Source organism: Chroicocephalus ridibundus, chromosome 1 (assembly GCF_963924245.1).
Source record: "Chroicocephalus ridibundus chromosome 1, bChrRid1.1, whole genome shotgun sequence".
Taxonomy (NCBI): Eukaryota; Metazoa; Chordata; class Aves; order Charadriiformes; family Laridae; genus Chroicocephalus; species Chroicocephalus ridibundus.
This window is the reverse complement of record NC_086284.1, coordinates 103,068,427-103,085,299: the sequence shown is the minus strand read 5'-3', so window position 1 is coordinate 103,085,299 and position 16,873 is coordinate 103,068,427. Positions and strand designations below refer to the sequence as shown.

The window sequence follows — 16,873 nt, the reverse complement described above, 5'->3', positions numbered from 1 at the left end:
CTGTCAGCAGCAGCCAAAATCCGTGGAGAAGCGCTTTAGCAGGGTGGGGGCGGGACGGCGGGGACCCTCTGGTCGTGCCCTGTGCGGGGGAGGCGCAGGAGGAGGAGGAGGGCGGGTACCTGTGGCTGCCGCCCCCCCGCACACACAAACACACACACACACACGCACACGCGGGGCCCTGGGGGCGGCCGTGCGCAGGCGCCGCCGTCCCCCCCGTCGGTGCCCGGCGCTCATCCCCGGCGGCGGCAGCGTCTCGGCTGGTCCGGTCCCCGCTCGTCCCGGCGGCCGGACGCTCCCGCCCCGCTGCGCTCTCGGGCGGCGGCCCCCGGGGGAGGCCGGCATGGCGGAGAGCCCGGGAGGGCTCGGCGCCCCTCCGCCGCCGGAGGGGAGCGACGTCCCGCGGGAAGGAGGCAATGAGGAAGCGGCGGCGGCGGCGGGGGAGCCGCAGCCCCCGCAGACTGGGGTGTCCCCCGAGGGGGCGGCGGAGCCCCCGGACGGGTCCCCCGCCGGCGAGGCGCCGCGGCTGAGCGGGGAGGCGGTGGCTGGGCAGGAGCCGGCCGCAGCGGCGGTGCCTGCCGGGGGCAGCGGCGGGACGGGGAGCGGCTCCCCCGAGGGGGCGGCGGAGACCCCGGGCGGGCCGGGCGCGGAGCAGCAGGGTCCGGCGGGGTCTGAGCAGCGAGATCGCGACGGGGGCGACCCGGGGAGCGAGGGTCTGCCAGGAGGGGAACCGGTGGCGGCGGAAGTGGGGGTAGACGCGGCCGAGGGCTCCGCGCCGGCAAGCTCAGACCTCGAGCCCGAGGAGGCGGCCCCGGCGGGGACCGAGCCCGAGGAGGCGGCCCCGGCGGGAACCGAGCCCGAGGAGGCAGCCCCGGTGGGGACAGACCTCGAAGAGGCAGCCCCGGCGGGATCAGAGCCCGAGGATGCGGCCATGGCCCCGACGGGGCCAGAAACCGAAGAGGCGGAGGTGGCCCCGACGGGGCCAGAATCCGAAGAGGCGGAGGCGGCCCCGGCGGGGTTAGACCCCGAGGAGCCGGTGAGGGAGGCAGCCCCGACGGAGACAGACATCGAGGAGGCGGCGGTGACAGCCCCAGCAGGGACAGACCTCGAAAAGGCGGCGAGGCAAGACCCCGAGGAGGCTACGGCGACAGCCCCGACGGGGCCAGACCCCGAAGAGGCGGCAGGGCCAGACCCCGACGAGGCGGTGAGGGAGGAAGCCCCGTCGGGGACAGACCTCGAAGAGGCGGAGGCGACAGCCCCGTCGGGGGCAGACGCCGAAGAGGCGCTAAGGCAGGCAGTCCCAGAGGGGACAGACCCCGAGGAGGCTGCGGCGGCAGCCCCGGCGGGGCCAGACCTCGAGGATGCGGTGCAGGAGGCAGCTCCGGCGGGAACAGTCCCTGAGGAGGCTGCGGCGACAGCCCCGACGGGGACAGACCCCGAGGATGCGGTGCGGGAGGCAGCTCCGGCGGGGTCGGTCCCCGAGGAGGCTGCGGCGACAGCCCCGAGGGGGACAGACCCCGAGGATGCGGTGCGGGAGGCAGCTCCGGCGGGGACGGTCCCCGAGGAGGCGGGGGCCCCGACAGAGAGCGAGGTGGCTCCCGAGAGCCGCGGGGAAGCGGAGTCGGCGGTGCCGGCCGGCGGGGGGGCCGACGGCGGCCGGTGGTCGCCGGGTGTCCCCGACGGCGAGGACGGAGCGGAGAGGCCGGTGGCGGAGCGGGAAGCCGCTGCGCCGGCGGTGGCAGGAGAGGGGAGCGCGGCCCCGGGGGCAGGGGAAGGCGGCGCGGCAGCGGCGGGACAGCGCGGCGGGTCCCCGGGCCCCGGGGGCGGCGAGTGGGACGCGGCAGGTCGGAGCCTGAACGGCGTGCGGGGCCGGGTGGAGGACGAGGAGGACGAGACGGGCTCGCCCGCCGCCCTGGAGGAGGAAGATGAAGATGAGGAGAAACAGGAACACGACATCTCCCTCTTCGTCAAGGTAGGATGTGAGGGGCTGCTGGGGAAACCTGGGTTCACGACGCTCCCCTCCTCCAGGAGCCCCCGGGCAGCTCCTGTGATGAGTGGCATTTAAATCTGGCAGGCAAAAATCCAGCCCGGCTAAGGTGATTTGGTTATTAACGCCCAAAATAAACTTGCCTCTGGGTCCTCATTCCTTTAGCAGGCAGGATGGGACAGGGGACTCTGGGCGCTCAACCCAGAGAAGCCCAGACCTGACCTGCAGGGTGGTCTCCCCCATAGTTTCCCGTGGTGGGCCCTGTGCTGGGTTGCTTGAGGTTTCTCTAGGTTTCAATGCAAAGGGTATGCGGGGATTTCTGTTTCCGTGGAATCAGGGGCTCTGCTTGTGCCCTCATCAGTGTGGGGCTGGGACCCAGTGCAGGGGTGGGAATCTATCCGGCAGCATCTGTTTGGAATTGCTAGCTGCGACTTGTTCGTTGTTAAAATTCTCAAGGAATTTTAAGATCTTCATAATGCATCATGGGGGCTGAGGTGGAAGAAACTGGAAAATATAATTTAAAATGTGATGCTGGGATTTTCCAACATGAACCGTGACTCACAGATAATTGTCCCAAAGTTTGGCAAGGCTGGATTCAGAGAGTCAAGAAGCTGCCCAGGAGTGTAGCATCCCTTGTAATTGTCCAGTTTGTGTATGTTCGGGCAGGGAAAATTTAGGTTAGAGGGAAATGGACAAAAAAGAGGAAAAGTTGTAATGGTATTAAAACTAGTTTCTGGTATTTTATAGTGTAGAGCTTTAGAGCTTCTTTCTATCCTGTGCCTAGAATCCCACGAAGATCTGTGGGACTTGGTGTGGAAACAGCATCTGTCCACAGAGATGAAATATCAGATGTGAAATTTCTGTGTAAAAACCATCCTGAGATGTCTTTCCTCCCTCTTCTCTGACCTGTCTGGACTAAATAAAGTGTGGAGGAGGGTGGGATATTTTTCTCAGAGTAGACCTAAAACTAAGGAACTAAAACTAGGGGAGCAGAAGGCATTTGGGACCTTCTCTGCTACAAGCCATACCTCCCATGACAATACTCTACCTCCTGAGTTGGCCGAGGCTGCTTCTATAGCAGCCGAATTAAAAGCCGTGAAAGAAAAACTCATTGCCAGCCCACTTCTGGATGAGGGTGGTTAGGGCTGAAGCAATATTAAAGCCTTGATTTATCCCACCTCGGTGCACACTCCTTTTTTTCAAGGCTGAGCTTCCTTAGAAGCGCTGTTACTTGAAAAAGGCTGAGGGTCTTGAAAATACTCTGAGGCTTACACATAGCAGCATTGGATGTGCTGGATAATGCCATACTGTAAAGATGAAAAATAATAATGGCTGATGTTGGTGGATGCTCCTCAGCCAGTCCCTAGTTTAAGCAATTCCACGCAGGCTGGGATGGACTCTGTGCTCTAAAGGCACCTCTGCCTGTCAGGTTGGTGTACAGTAGCTAGATGGTAACGCTGGAGCCAAAATCTGTGATTTTGTCTCAAAGAGTGGGAGCCGTTACTGTTGAGCCTGGCAGAGGTGATTTATGACTTTCTGGCTCACAGATCAACAAGCTCCTTTGCAGGGACACTTTTGTAACTTCCTCATTCTCATTTTATGCTCTTGTATCCATCAGGGAATTCCAGAGAGTGGCAGAGGCCTAAAGTCATAAAGGCTACCTGTGTATTATTGCACCCGGTGCACGCTTTATGGGAGAACAACGTGGCCAAAATTAGAGAGCAGACTATAAAAAGAGCATCTGTTGTGACTTTGTAGCAGCCAAACATTAGGATTAAGCATGGTTTTTGAAAATATTTATGAATTACTAAAGACGGAACGTTTTCATGATAGACTTAGCATTAGTAACTTAAGAACACCTTGAAAATACTACAGCTGCTCTTCAATTGATTTTTGCGGCCCAGTATTACAAAGCTTGAATATTTTACCTCACCTGGAGCTAGATTGTTTTGTTGTTTTTTTTTAGTTTGAGATTGGCATGAGTTCCTCCAGTTCAATGCAAGAAAAAAATGTCTACCGGAGAGCTCAGCATCCCCCACTCACCAAAATGTGCCGGGGCTGCAGTGCTGGGAAATGAGAAGCGCTTCTCTTTCCTGCTGTCGGGACAGTTCATGTTCCTGATGCTCTTGCTGTCACCTGGAGACATGCTCGCTATCTTTCTACCCTTCTCTTGGCAGCGGAAAAGGAGATATAAAAAGGGGGAGACTGGAAGTTCTCTGTGGTGGCTTAAAGTAGTTTTTAAGAGCGCATATATAGTGCTGTGCTTAAATAGGTGCTGATGTATTTTGATGGGAAAAGGGGGAGAGTGATTTCCAACACGGGACTGCGTGAACTCTGGCGTTTGGGAATTGTTGAGTGTCTATATCTGACCATGGCATGTAATCTGCAGACATGATGCTCCTTCCTGAGCAAGTGCTAAAACTCAAGGGTTAAGGAAGTGAGAGATGATCCAAAATGAATGGAAACATTTGTTTCCAGCCTGAAACACTTCCCTTCGCATGCATGTTTCTAATGCATGTGACCACCCCTCTTATGCTCTATTATATCCCTATTCCGTGCCTGCCTATTAGCTCTTACGTGCTTTCGAGATGTTGACACCCACCTCTACTTTGCAAGTGCCGCTGACCTCTTTCACCCTTCTGCTGTGTTTCTCAGCAAGTACTTTGTCTACTTTCTCCCATGCAAGCTGGGGGCTTCCTTGGAAATATATCATCCATCAGCTCCCTGACCTTTCTTCAAACCTCTGTTTAAAACTCTGCCCTTCTGTAATGCCACTGGAAACTGAGCAGTGATTAGGCTGTTTAAAATACTGAGATCATTGTTTGTCCTGTTCAGTATGACCCTAATTTCTTTGTCATTTCTATTTCTGTTTGTTTCACCTGCCTTTTAATTTTTGGCTTGTTAATGGTCAAGGTGGGGATTGTCTGCCTGTTATCTGTGCCTGCATGCACAGCGCTAGAGACAGGAGGTCCATGCATGGTTTGATAGCACCATACAAATACAGAGAAATGGTCAAAGTAAGTCTCATAATAGGATAAAATTCACAAGAAAATAATACAATAGTAGTGACTGAATGATCCTCAGTGGTTTTTTGCTAGGGAGCGTTACACTAGACTCAGCAGACATAAAGTACCTTGTAGTCTTTCTGTAATAACATTTTGAGAATAACAAACAGAAGCGTCACCATCAGAAAGAAACTTTTCAGATAGAACTGTATGATGAAGAGTGTTTGTTGTTTTTACTGTTGTTGATGAAGCTTGTTCTTTTTAGAGAGTTTGGTGGACTTTTTTCTCTTCTGCTTCCTGCTGCTTTGCATAGGTTCACTTAATTTTACATATACGTATCTGAATATTTTGAATATTGTGTTACCTCATGCCTCTCATGGTGAGGTGGGTGGCAAAATTCCTGCTGGCTCCACAAGCACGGGTAGCAGCAATTGTGTTTCTAAGCTGATTTGGGTTGCTATGCAGTGCTATTTAGTTTGAACTTAGACACCCAGGGCTCAACACTGAGAACTCATGCTGTCTGAGATACTCTAGCACTTAGCAGCATCTATGGGAGAGAGACTGGACCAGCAGCTCGATGTTGGACAGGCTACAGTAGGGCGTCTCCAAAGACAGCAGACGTCTGTGTTTGGGCAACCTAACTGTGCCCTTAATGGAGCTGAACTGCGTTAAGACTCCTTGGCTGTAAGAGCAAGACCATATCAAAATTGCTTTGAGGGTGTCACTAAGTGCCTATTTGATTTCCATTTCTCCCATGAAACAACACATATCGTATATTTCCTTTAGATAGTAATATTTGATGTTTCTGGTGTTTCCAAGTCAAGTGTTTGCAAAGGTCATCCAGATATACTTTCTGATCAGTCTTTGGTAATTCAGCTAAGCATATCTAGCCCCTTGGGTAGGATGCCTTGTGGATGTTGAAGCTTGCTAGCTGGTCTTCTAAGGTTGATGGTAAAGGCAGGCTTTTTTTTTTTTTTTTCCTGTGGCAAAAGCCCTTTTTTTTGCCAAAAGGTGTCTGTAAATGACATAAATTTATCTTACTATTTGAATATCGCAGAACTCTCACCAAAATTATTCAGTTAATTTTAAGCAATCTAAACATTTATGTAGGACTTAAAAGTTCATTTCTAAAATTAAGAAAAAAACCCCCAAAACACAAAAAAACCACTCCAAGGTTACCTACCAATCAATTTTAAATTTTCTTACAGATAGAAAACTAAACACCAGAATCACAACTGCAGATTTCATCATTCCAAAGATTTCTAGGGATAGTGATTTATCTGTAAGTGCTGAACATAAACAGTTGGCCAAACAACCCAGCTTGAGCACAAGGCCTTCTCTGAGATTGCTCATCTTACAAAACAATTCTTGCTTAGTTTCTGTGTTAAATGGTATGTAGTAAAAGCTGACCATGAGCCTAAGATAATAGATTTTATCCAGCGAAAAGTAATAGCCTTTATTCAGTTTTGTGACATTCTTGGTTTCTAAATCAAAGTCATTTATTTTCATTCAGAGAGTTACTTCATTCCTACCAGGGACCAAGGTTACTTTACTGATACAGAATTTCCTTGCGCCACTCTTGAGATGTGCTTGACTGACTTGACATACTTAGAGCTGTGCTGAATTACCAAAAGTCATGATAAACTAGAAAGTAAAAGCCTTGCTTTTAGTAGAGACATAGGCACAAAAGGTGCATCTCTGCCTCCAAACACCACAGTTAATGTATACAACTTAAAAGGTAACGGGTGTTTCATATTAGAGCGCAAAAAAGAATCTTCTGTCATGTGATTGATCTGTGGTTTATATATTTTTATATTTGTACTTAAGATCTCAATTTTTGCTCATTGGTACAATCAGTCTGTACATCAGTTAGGTGAGTATGGTTTCTGAGGAGAATAGCTGACACGCTGTATCAAGAAGAAAGCAGACGGGTGTTTACTGTCCTTTTTTAGTGTAGACTCACTGTAGGAACCCAGTATTTAGAGGACCTCAGGAGGGTGAAAGTAAAGATTTGTACGTGTGGAGTTACTCTGGCTTCCCTTTTATAGATTAAAAGGGGTTTGGGGGGAAGCTTAGTTACAGGATATTTAGCCAAGCAAAGGGAAGTACCCAGACCTTGCCAAAGGTGAGCACATTGGATTTGTGTGATGCTACAGAAGGACACATTGCTGTGAAATGAGCAGGGAAGCATTTGGTATGGTTTGGGCAATGGTAGAAAGCAGACGGCTTATTTTTACCCCCAAACCAACCAGTGCTGCTGCATTTCACCATCAAAATCATGTCGTATTTTCCCTGAGGAACACGTCTGCTCTTTTCTCCTCACTCTGTTTTTATCCTTCTTGAGCTCCATTTCATGTACCTTCTTCAGAAGGCAGGACCTTTTCTCAAGTGCCACATTGTAGCCACTAAATTCCTGTCATTTTTTTTATACATCGTTTTCCTCCGCCATTCTTTCGGTTATCCTGTTTTACAGTTGGCTACGAGACCTGTCTGCTTTTATAACTGATTAGCTACAAAAGTCACCGCAGAACAAGGAAAAAATAATTCAGGAGAAAGCCACTTCCCTGGAGCAGAGCACGAGCACCGCGTAGGCTCCATCTGCTGAAACCAGGATCAAACCGAAGCTGGTGACGACTGAGCCTTGTGGGGCTGCCCAGCAAACCCAGCACAGCCCCACTTTCCTGGCTGCTGGTTAGTTAGCTGTTTGTGTGGTGGTTTGGATTCTTTGACTACGTACAGCTGTACCGAATCAGCAGAGGGGTGCATGTGTGTTCAAAGACATTTTGCGGTTCTGTTCCCAAGACTGTTGTACAAAGCAGGAAGCTGGCTCCCTTCCCCTGGGTATTTGCCCTTTCTCAGCTCCTTTTTTTTTTTTTTTTTTTTTTCTATTTTTCATCTGGAATATGGGAATTTCAGGTTCCCTAATGCAGCTTAAGAGGAACTGGCATTACAAATTCCTTTCATAACTCTTCAGGTTATTGTGTGTGTGTGCATGCTGGGTGCACCTGCAGCAGTTTTTCTGGGGTTTGAGAACTCTTCCAGGGGCCTTCAACGCAACTGTTCTTGGGAGACTTTGGTTTGAAAGGCAACGATACCAATCTTTTTTTCTGAAAGATGCAAATTCTTTGCACGTGCAGTCTTTTTAATTTTTGCTTCCCATGCTCTCCTTTCTGGTTGTTCAGGTTATCACCTTTTTAGAGCTTAGACTGCTAAAAAGAAACAAGGTTCCTTGGAGCCGCTGAGTAAAGAATAGCTTTGAAAACTGCACCAAAATTGGTTTTGCCGCTTTGCTCCTGAAGGCATGCTTAATGGAGTAGCAGTGTGCTGTTTGTCTATGCCAGTGTCAGTTCTGACAACTTAGAATCATAGAATCGCCTAGGTTGGAAGGGACCTTTCAGACCGTCTAGTCCAACCATCAACCTAATTCTGACAAAACCCATCACTAAACCATATGTCTAAGCACCACATCTACCCATCTTTTAAATACCTCCAGGGATGGTGCCTCAACCACTTCCCTGGGCAGCCTGTTCCAATGCTTGATAATCCTTTGAGTGTAAAAATTTTTCCTAATATCCAGTCTAAACCACCCCTGGCACAACTTGAGGCCGTTTCCTCTTGTCCTGTCACCTGTTGCTTGGGAGAAGAGACTGACCCCCACCTCTCTACAACCTCCTTTCAGGTAGCTGTAGAGAGCAATAAGGTCTCCTCTCAGCCTCCTTTTCTCCAGGCTAAACAACCCCAGCTTCCTCAGCTGCTCCTCATAAGGTTTGTTCTCCAGACCCCTCACCAGCTTCGTTGCCCTTCTCTGGACCCGCTCCAGCACCTCAATGTCTGTCTTGTAGTGAGGGGCCCAAAACTGGACACAGTACTTGAGGTGGGGCCTCACCAATGCTCAGTGCAGGGGGAAAAAGGCCAAGTCCTGTTCCAGAAAGACACAAACAAAAAGATAGACATAAGTGATGAGAAATATCAGGTTGCATCTTTTTTGGGTTTTTTTTTGTATGATCTAGTTATACTTCTTGGAGTCATCTTCTTGTCCGTGCTTTGGAAGTCCTAAAACTGCATGTACACATAGTATCATACAAACTGTAAGCATCTATTTATTCTCGGTGTGACTGCAGATCTCTACTGTTTGCAGGAATGTTTAATGCAGAACTAGTTTTGAAATAAATGTCTTCAAAGCTACGTTCCTAGACCTTTTCCTGTTTTTATTTACTCTGAGTGCGCTGCTGCAGTAAAGCACCTCACCATGTGTTTTACTTTAAGCATGAGCTTAAAGTCACATGCTGTTTAAGCCCCTGGCTAAACAGGGAACACCTTCCTGATTCAGTCCTAGGGCACAGCCTGTATTTCTTGCTGGCTGAAGCCAGCAGAAACTTCTGATGAGATCAGCCTGCTGCCCAAAATTCAACCACACTGCCTCTGCTCCTTGAGTTTTGTTTTCATTAAAAGGCCGATCATACCTGTGATTATCACGGTCCAGGGGCAAGGATGGAAGTTTTCCTTGTCTGCTTTCTGCCTTCGGTCCCTGGTTGTCTGAAGGGAACCTTCATTTCATAAATCCTGTTGGAGAGAGCTGCAGCCTCTTCAGAAACGTTGGTGATTGCCGCACGAGGTGATTGCCGTGCAGCTGTGCCTGGGAATTGTCATGCTGGCTGGCCGTTTAAGTTGAGGCTTGATTCGTGTTTCTATCCAGATGAATAACAAACCAGCCTACAGGACTCACAGCATTCACGAATATAAAACATTAAGAGTGTCGTGAATGATTTTCTGGGCAAGGGGATGAAAGGGATTTGGCCAATTAGTGCAAAAATATAACTATACTGAAATTAAATTATTAGTAAATTTTGTGAAATTTTGCAAATAGTCTTCATTAAATAAAAATGAAGAGGTTTGGTTTTTTTTTTTTTTTTAGGAAATATTACCTGTGATTCATTCACAAGGGGTTTAGGCACAGTTGCCGATAGGGAGAAGACAGCAGAAGCTGCATCATTAGCCCTGTACTTAGGACAGTGATGTGGGATGCGGGTGATTGAGGTTGTGATGTTACCTGCAGCGTAAGTGGAAGATCAGTGTGCATCCCTCTCCAAAGCCAATGCCATAGACACCGAGTTACAGAGTTATTCCTGCTCTCTCTTTGACACCATCAACATTTTTACCAGCAAAGTGAGACAGCAACAGAAAGGTGAAATGCAAGGAGCTAAGCACATCCAGCAACCCTATGGTTATGGTTTATTTGCTGTTATTTTCTACTGTAGCATACACAGATTTTAAATGGTATTCAGCAGCCCCTGGTTTTCATGGATCTTGGGACTGCTTGTGGAATAAGAGTTGTGTTACCCACGTGCTTTGAGAAATCAGAAGGTGGTAGGTATTAAAAAGATGAAAAGGTATCATGTCCCCTTCCCAGCATGGGTATAACAAATCATGCCCAGTCTTCTTGCAAATCTGGATTTCGGTTTTATTAGCATCCCTAACAGTAAAAATAAACCGTTTTTTTGTTGCTTAAAAAAAGTCTAATTCTATTTGTTAGATATCTTTAATACAAAACCAACTTTTTCTTCCACGTCTTCTTCCATTTGAAATCAGTTCTCTCCAGCACTTTGCTGCCCTGTTTGCAGGAAGAGGATTAGGCAGCCTTGTGATCACCCCGCTTCCACAAGCAATTCCACCTTTTGGGGCTCTTCACCTTGATGGGTACCAGCGCGAGTTAGCCATCACAGGGACTCTGTGTTTTGGCCTTTCTTACAGTCTCATATGGATCAATACAAAATTATATTTACAGGTAGTGAAAGGAAATATTATACATATTTTGTGGAAGGGGAAGTAAAGCATGGAGACTTACTCCTGTGCCATCGATGACTGTATTCTCTGTGTCTCCCCAAAAGAGGTCCTACTGCTTCTTTTAAAAAGTAAGAAATTCCATGTTCCTCTGACTCTGCCTAAGGAATGTAAGTAAATGCCATGTGAAGGTTACATGATTGTTTTCTTGCTCAGATAATAAAATGTCACGCTGTGATAAGGACTTGTATGCATTTCCATTTGCAATGCCTGATTATTTACTGATAAAATCCTGAACAAGTGGAGTGACTCTGTTCCAGTTGCTTTCAGTAACACCCGCCTTGTCAGCGCTAAAGGAAAGTCTTTTAACTCCTTCCTAAAAATATTTAGCTTCCCAAAACAAATGGTGGCAGCTTGTATGGCCAGCCACCGACATGGCCATTGGAGGCTTTTCCTGGGGAGGAAGGTGCCCGTCGCAGCCTCCTCCCTGACAGGAGCCTGGGGCTGGCACGCTGACCAGCTGTGGCATGTGCCATCTGCAGGGAGATGGTCGTTGTGGAGCCTCAGAGACAGGCAGAGGTGCAAAGGTGGAATTTGGATGGGATCAGACACTTCTCAGTGGTGCCCGCTGACAGGACAAAGGGCAACGGGTACAAGCTGGAACACAGGAAATTCTGTCTCAACATGAGGGGAAAACTTCTTTACTTTGAGGGTGGCAGAGCACTGGAACGGGCTGCCCAGAGAGGTGGTGGAGTCTCATCTGAAGATACTCAAAACCCACCTGGGTGCGTCCCTGTTTGGCCTGTTCTGGGTGACCCTGCTCTGGCAGGGGGGTTGGACTAGATGATCTCCAGAGATCACTTCCAACCCCTACCATTCTGTAATTTTGTGATTTCTCATCTCCATTTTTTCCTCTTCATATACTGAAATTTTAGCACATCTATGAATATTCATAATAGACTAGAAATATAATTGTTACAGGACAAAGTAAACTACAGCAGGACTGGAGTCACAAATGCATGCCCTTTCCAAGTTATTCAAATGGGGTAGTTACAGAGAAGTTAAACATTTACTCAGATTTCAGAAAAATTCTCATTTGTGTCTTGGAGAATCATTGACATTTACCCGGTAGTCATTTTTGAAACTATTTTTAAAAGCTATTATGGAACCTGAGCGTTTTGTAAAAAACTAAGTTTCTTTCCGTAATGGTGGCAGATGAAACTGGAAACAGGATCCAAATATACCCTAAAGGCTTAAAAATGTTGGGGCCTATGCTGCCTGCTGAAATGAATGCGCTACCAACCCCTCAGCAAAACCATCACCCTCCTTTTTGCCAGGAGCACCGCAGGGGCCAGGGGCTCCCCGAGGGCCGGGACCACAGGGACAGTTCCTCAGGATTTTGAGGAATATCAGTGCTATTGGTTCGCAGCATGATTTGTGCAGTATATCTATGTTTAAAAAACTGTGTTTTAATTAGCAATACTGTGTCTCTCATAGTTTCCCAAAGCCTGTGAATGGAGGTGAGGTGGTGGGGAGAGCAGAATGAAGAATAGCCTTGAATCTGAATTTACACCAGGAGGGAAGGAATAGAGTTCAGGTCCCCCTTTTTGTCAAGCTAATGGGTATTTGCTGGTACTTGTGTCTAGTTTTTAACTGCTCTTTCAGGACACGTCTCTGCCAGTTCCCACTGGAGCTGACAGGTTTTTAATGTAATATTTTACCCGGTCATTTGAATTATTTTCTATGTGGACCAAAACGTCACATACTGTTGGAGGGGAACCCCTCCCGCCCCTAGTCTTTTCATCTTTCACTTTCACCTCTTGATTTAAACATCAGAATTAGGAATACCATTGGCAAATTATTTTCCAAGCCTTCAGCGACCTGCTCCCTGAAGCTGCATAAAATAGCTTATTTATTTGGGTATTTCTGATTTATTTACTTATTTGTTTACAACACAAATGACAAATATTTTGTATGTGTGTACAGGTTTTGCATTTAGATTGAAACAGCATGGCTCTGTGTCGCAGGTTAAGTATCATATGGTGAAGTGTAAACCAGGATGTGTCACTGAAATACCAGTTAATCTGTTTTTCCCAGACCTATAATGTGTCCAAGAATATAATGCTCTTTTGTTGAAGTAATTCCCTGTAAGAATTTAAAAAGGATATAAGATTTTTTGTCTCCATGTAGAATGTTCAGCTGGTATCCTGCCACGTTATTAAATACGGATTAGAAATAGCATTGAGGTATTTAAACATAATTCTTGTAACAGGATAAATAGCTAATAGCATTTGGTTTCCTTGTGCGCTTGTGACCTGGTAATGTTCCCATTAACACAAACACAGACGGCATGAACTCTGTAGGCAGAATTCACAGCAGAAGGAAATTCGGGTTTTTGAACTAGTTGGTATAAGATTAAAGCCAGCGATCTGTAACTGGGCGGCATTTCCCAGCTCTGATTTTCACCCATGTTCAGTTAAAAGGTTCTTGGTTTTCTTAGACTACTGGCAGGTTTTTGCAAATAATCTTTTATATTAGAATTACAGAATGGATAAGGATTAGGGGGAGTGATCTTTTTGAGGGCTGTGTATTTTTATTCATTAGCCAGCGTATTTCTGTTGTGGTTAAAGCGAACTTCAGGGGGAGTGGAAGGGGGCACCTCTGCAGCCATTCCCCTTTCCTTCTGCTTAAAACCTTCTCTTCTGAATAAACCAATTGCTTTTTTATTTTTTTTTTTTACAAGCAATGGAGATTTTTTCACATCTCCATTAAAATAAAATGGCTTCTGTTTTGGAGGAGTGGCAATGATTACTTTGGAAAGTCTTGGTCACTGTGCGTGAGTAATACACATATAATTCATTATCATAGTGTACTAAAAAAGTAAACAAATAACGATGACCAAAAGCAACGCCATTTTGAGAGAGACATAAAACAAGTATAATTCATGCAATACGGCAATTACTTGTCTAGGAGAACAATATTCCTAAATTGGGCAGGACTGGTTTAAACTCTACTAAATTGTAGATTAAGTTTTTCAGTCTTTGCTAGCCACAAGTTAATTTTCCTATTTATTTTTACATTTAATTTTCCTTGCCTTGCCCGTGTTCTCCTTGCCGTGCACAGTTCCTGGAAGCTTGCTTGTCGCCGTCATCTAAGTAAGCCTTGTAAAATAAGAGATAAAAAAGTAATAGTGCATAGATAATTATGATACAAAGTACTGTTTGTTGAAATAATTTTTCCAAGCTGTTTTAGGAAAAAAGTAAGCTGGCCCAAGGGGTTACTGTATTCATGTGTTGTTGCTGGGGGCTAGGCACCTAAAAAACAGCAGAAAGGATGATTACGTTGTCTTAAAGCGTTTAGTATCTGGCCAAGAAAAGGCTGTGCGTGATTGCTGCACGGTGACGCGCAGATGGAAACCTGGGAAAACGCTAAATTTTGCCCAGTTCTCCACCAGGGCTTGCTGGCCCCCTCCCTCGGTGCCCGGCTGCCGGAGATGCGGCACTGGAAGCACACCGCAGGCCGCTTCCCGGGTGGGCATCCCTGGGCGGCAGGAGCCTGAGGCAAAGGTCTCCCCAGGGAAACCTCTTTCTGCTGCCACCCAAATGCTGGTGCTTCCACAGGAGCATCCGATTTCCCTTTCCCCCTCCCCGCAGCGCAGGCTGAGAGGATCTGCTCGTGCAAGGAGCCTCCTTGAGACAGCTCTGCTTGGGATGGCCGGGGCTTAGTACTCAAACTATTTATTAATTATTTAAGCAAACTATTGTTGAGCTCGCGAAGCAGTGGATTCCTGGTTGCCAATTGCTTTTGCATTATCACCACACGGTTATGGTGCTGTGGATGGTAGGTGGATAGATGCAAGCATCCTCTGTGCTTCATTAGTTGTCTTCCCATCAGGAGAGACACCAATGGTTTCTCTCTGAAACCAGGCCCGACACTGTCCCAGGTTATGCTAAAAACTGTAGTTACCAGAGTGGCTTTATTTTTAGGTAGCTGTAAGATCTCTCAGAAAATAAACCTGTAATTTGCATTTTTCCTGTATAATTTCATTTGATTTTAGGAAATTTTTAAAGAGCACTGTTGACTGCCTTTAACTGCCCTGTAGAAAGCCACAGCTGTAGCTGAAAATACCTGTGACAACGTGAAGGGCCTGACCCAAAGCTAGCCACAGCAGTGTGTGTAAAATCACAGAATTGGTTTACTTTTCTCTTTTGTAAGAGTGCGTGCACACGTAAGTTTAATCTTTAATCTCTTTAATGTAAATAAGAGCGAATATTAGTAAAACCACAGCCTCTATAAATGTATTACCAAACATTGCCCATTTTAATCTTCACCTGTTCTCTCCTGTCTTTTGTTTGCTTTTACAGAAATATCATTTAATGGTTCATTTATTTATAATCTTTGTCAGAACCAGAAGGGCAGGGTGCAGGCAGACCCACTGCTCAGTAGAAATACGGGGCAGACTGTGATATCAAAATCAAATATAAATGGATGTTTCATCTAAGTAACAGGAGTGAGTTTGGGCCTTTTGTTTCTCATTATTTATAAAGTAACTGGACAAAGGTAAAAAGTTTATTGCCACAAAGTTGCTTCTTAATAAAGGAAAATTTCTTCCTATGCATCAAAAGCATTTAATTACTTACTAAGTAATTAAGTTAATGTCAGCAATAATTACTTACCCAGCAGACCGTGAGTAAGTAAATAATGCAGCGAAAGTTAGAATAAAGGAGCCTTTCTCTGCTCTGAAATGGCTGCTGGCACGTAGGGGAGAGAGGGAACCGAAATCAAAGGAAATTACAGCTTCAGACTCCTTCTCCCTTTCTGTCATCTAGAGACGATTAGCATTTCCAGCTGTATATAACCCCTTTAAGCTGCGACCACTGCTCACTACATAAAAACAAGGTCGAGGGAAATATCTCAGAAAGAAACTCCATCACACTGTTAATCCAGCAACGTGAACTGAGGACCAAGAGCATTCAAAGAACCATTTCTAGCAAAGAGCCGTACTGAATATATGAATTATGAAATCTAATAAACAAAATAATCATAGTAAGTTAACGCAAACCCTGCATGAAAGAAAGTATAGCATTAATTTCAGCAACCTAACAATGAGAAAAGCCTTAATAATGAAATTGTTAGAAGATGTTATGAAATGCCAATAGGTGACCCGTCCAGGAGACATAAATCTTGTCCAAGCTTCAGATGTTAAAATGTGAGGTAGCAAGGGTTTCGTTATTTCTGCAGGTGGGAGCTCAGCCGGAACTCACATTCCGTGCCAGAAGAGCCCATCAGCTCCAGGACAGAGCCCATCTTTTATTATCACTAATAATAGCTAGATAACTAATAAGGAGACGGCCAGTAATGTACAGCTGCATCATTAAAACCACAGTAGACGGGTATATCTAAATTGTCGTCCTGTTTGTAGGTAGGCTCAACCTTTAGCCTACTACTTATAATCCGTGGTCACATGAAAACCAGTTTAATGGTCTTCTGTGGTCAGTTGGAGCTGTGCAGGTGAAAAGTTAATTCCTTTTACAGCCTTGCACCTACACTCGTTTCCTTTCATTCTCTTCCCCTTGGCATCTCTTTTTGGCCTAGCTTTGGCTAAAAGCCTTAATCTACACCATGTTTTATAAAAAGACTTCCAAAAATGCTTTGGCATTCCCACATCTCTGCTAATAGTTTACATATAAGTTTTCTGTTTGTTTTTTAAGTTAAGAGCAGTCTTTTGTTCTGTATTTGTACAGTACTTAATTTATGGCACCTAGATGCTACTATAAAGGTCTACATTTCCCTGTCTCCGTGAGGAAAAAAAGGAAAGCTGGGCTACGAAATCCTCCTGTCTAAGAATCCCAGCCACATCTTTTCCATAGGGCTGTATTTGCACTAGTTTTGCAGCTGCTCTGTGCCCTGGTGCCTTCTGCTCCACATCTTGACACACTTTAAGGCAGGACTCCTAAGAAATCATCTTTGTAGCCTCTTTTGTGGATAAGCATTAACATCTGATGGGTACAAACAACTGATGGGTTTCAGCAGTTGATCTGGCTCTTTGTCAAGAGGATTGGCTACGTGCATGTTGTGCCCCAGCAGTGGCCAGCCGCAGGGT

The 16,873-nt window shown here is 46.5% G+C and overlaps 1 protein-coding gene across 2 annotated transcripts in view; it reads left to right on the top strand.

Annotated features, from left to right (window-relative positions):
- The first annotated feature begins 201 nt into the window (after positions 1-201).
- Positions 202-16,873, top strand: part of CLIC6 (chloride intracellular channel 6) — a 34,904-nt gene continuing 18,232 nt past the window's right edge. The window contains exons 1-2 of one of the 2 annotated variants that reach the window (XM_063345902.1): positions 202-964; positions 1,001-1,969. In XM_063345902.1, coding sequence (XP_063201972.1) covers positions 341-964; positions 1,001-1,969 — 1,593 coding nt within the window. In that variant the 5' untranslated portion in view covers positions 202-340. Of the gene's footprint in view, positions 1,970-16,873 lie in introns of both variants that reach the window. The other variant, XM_063345892.1, reaches the window with a different exon arrangement.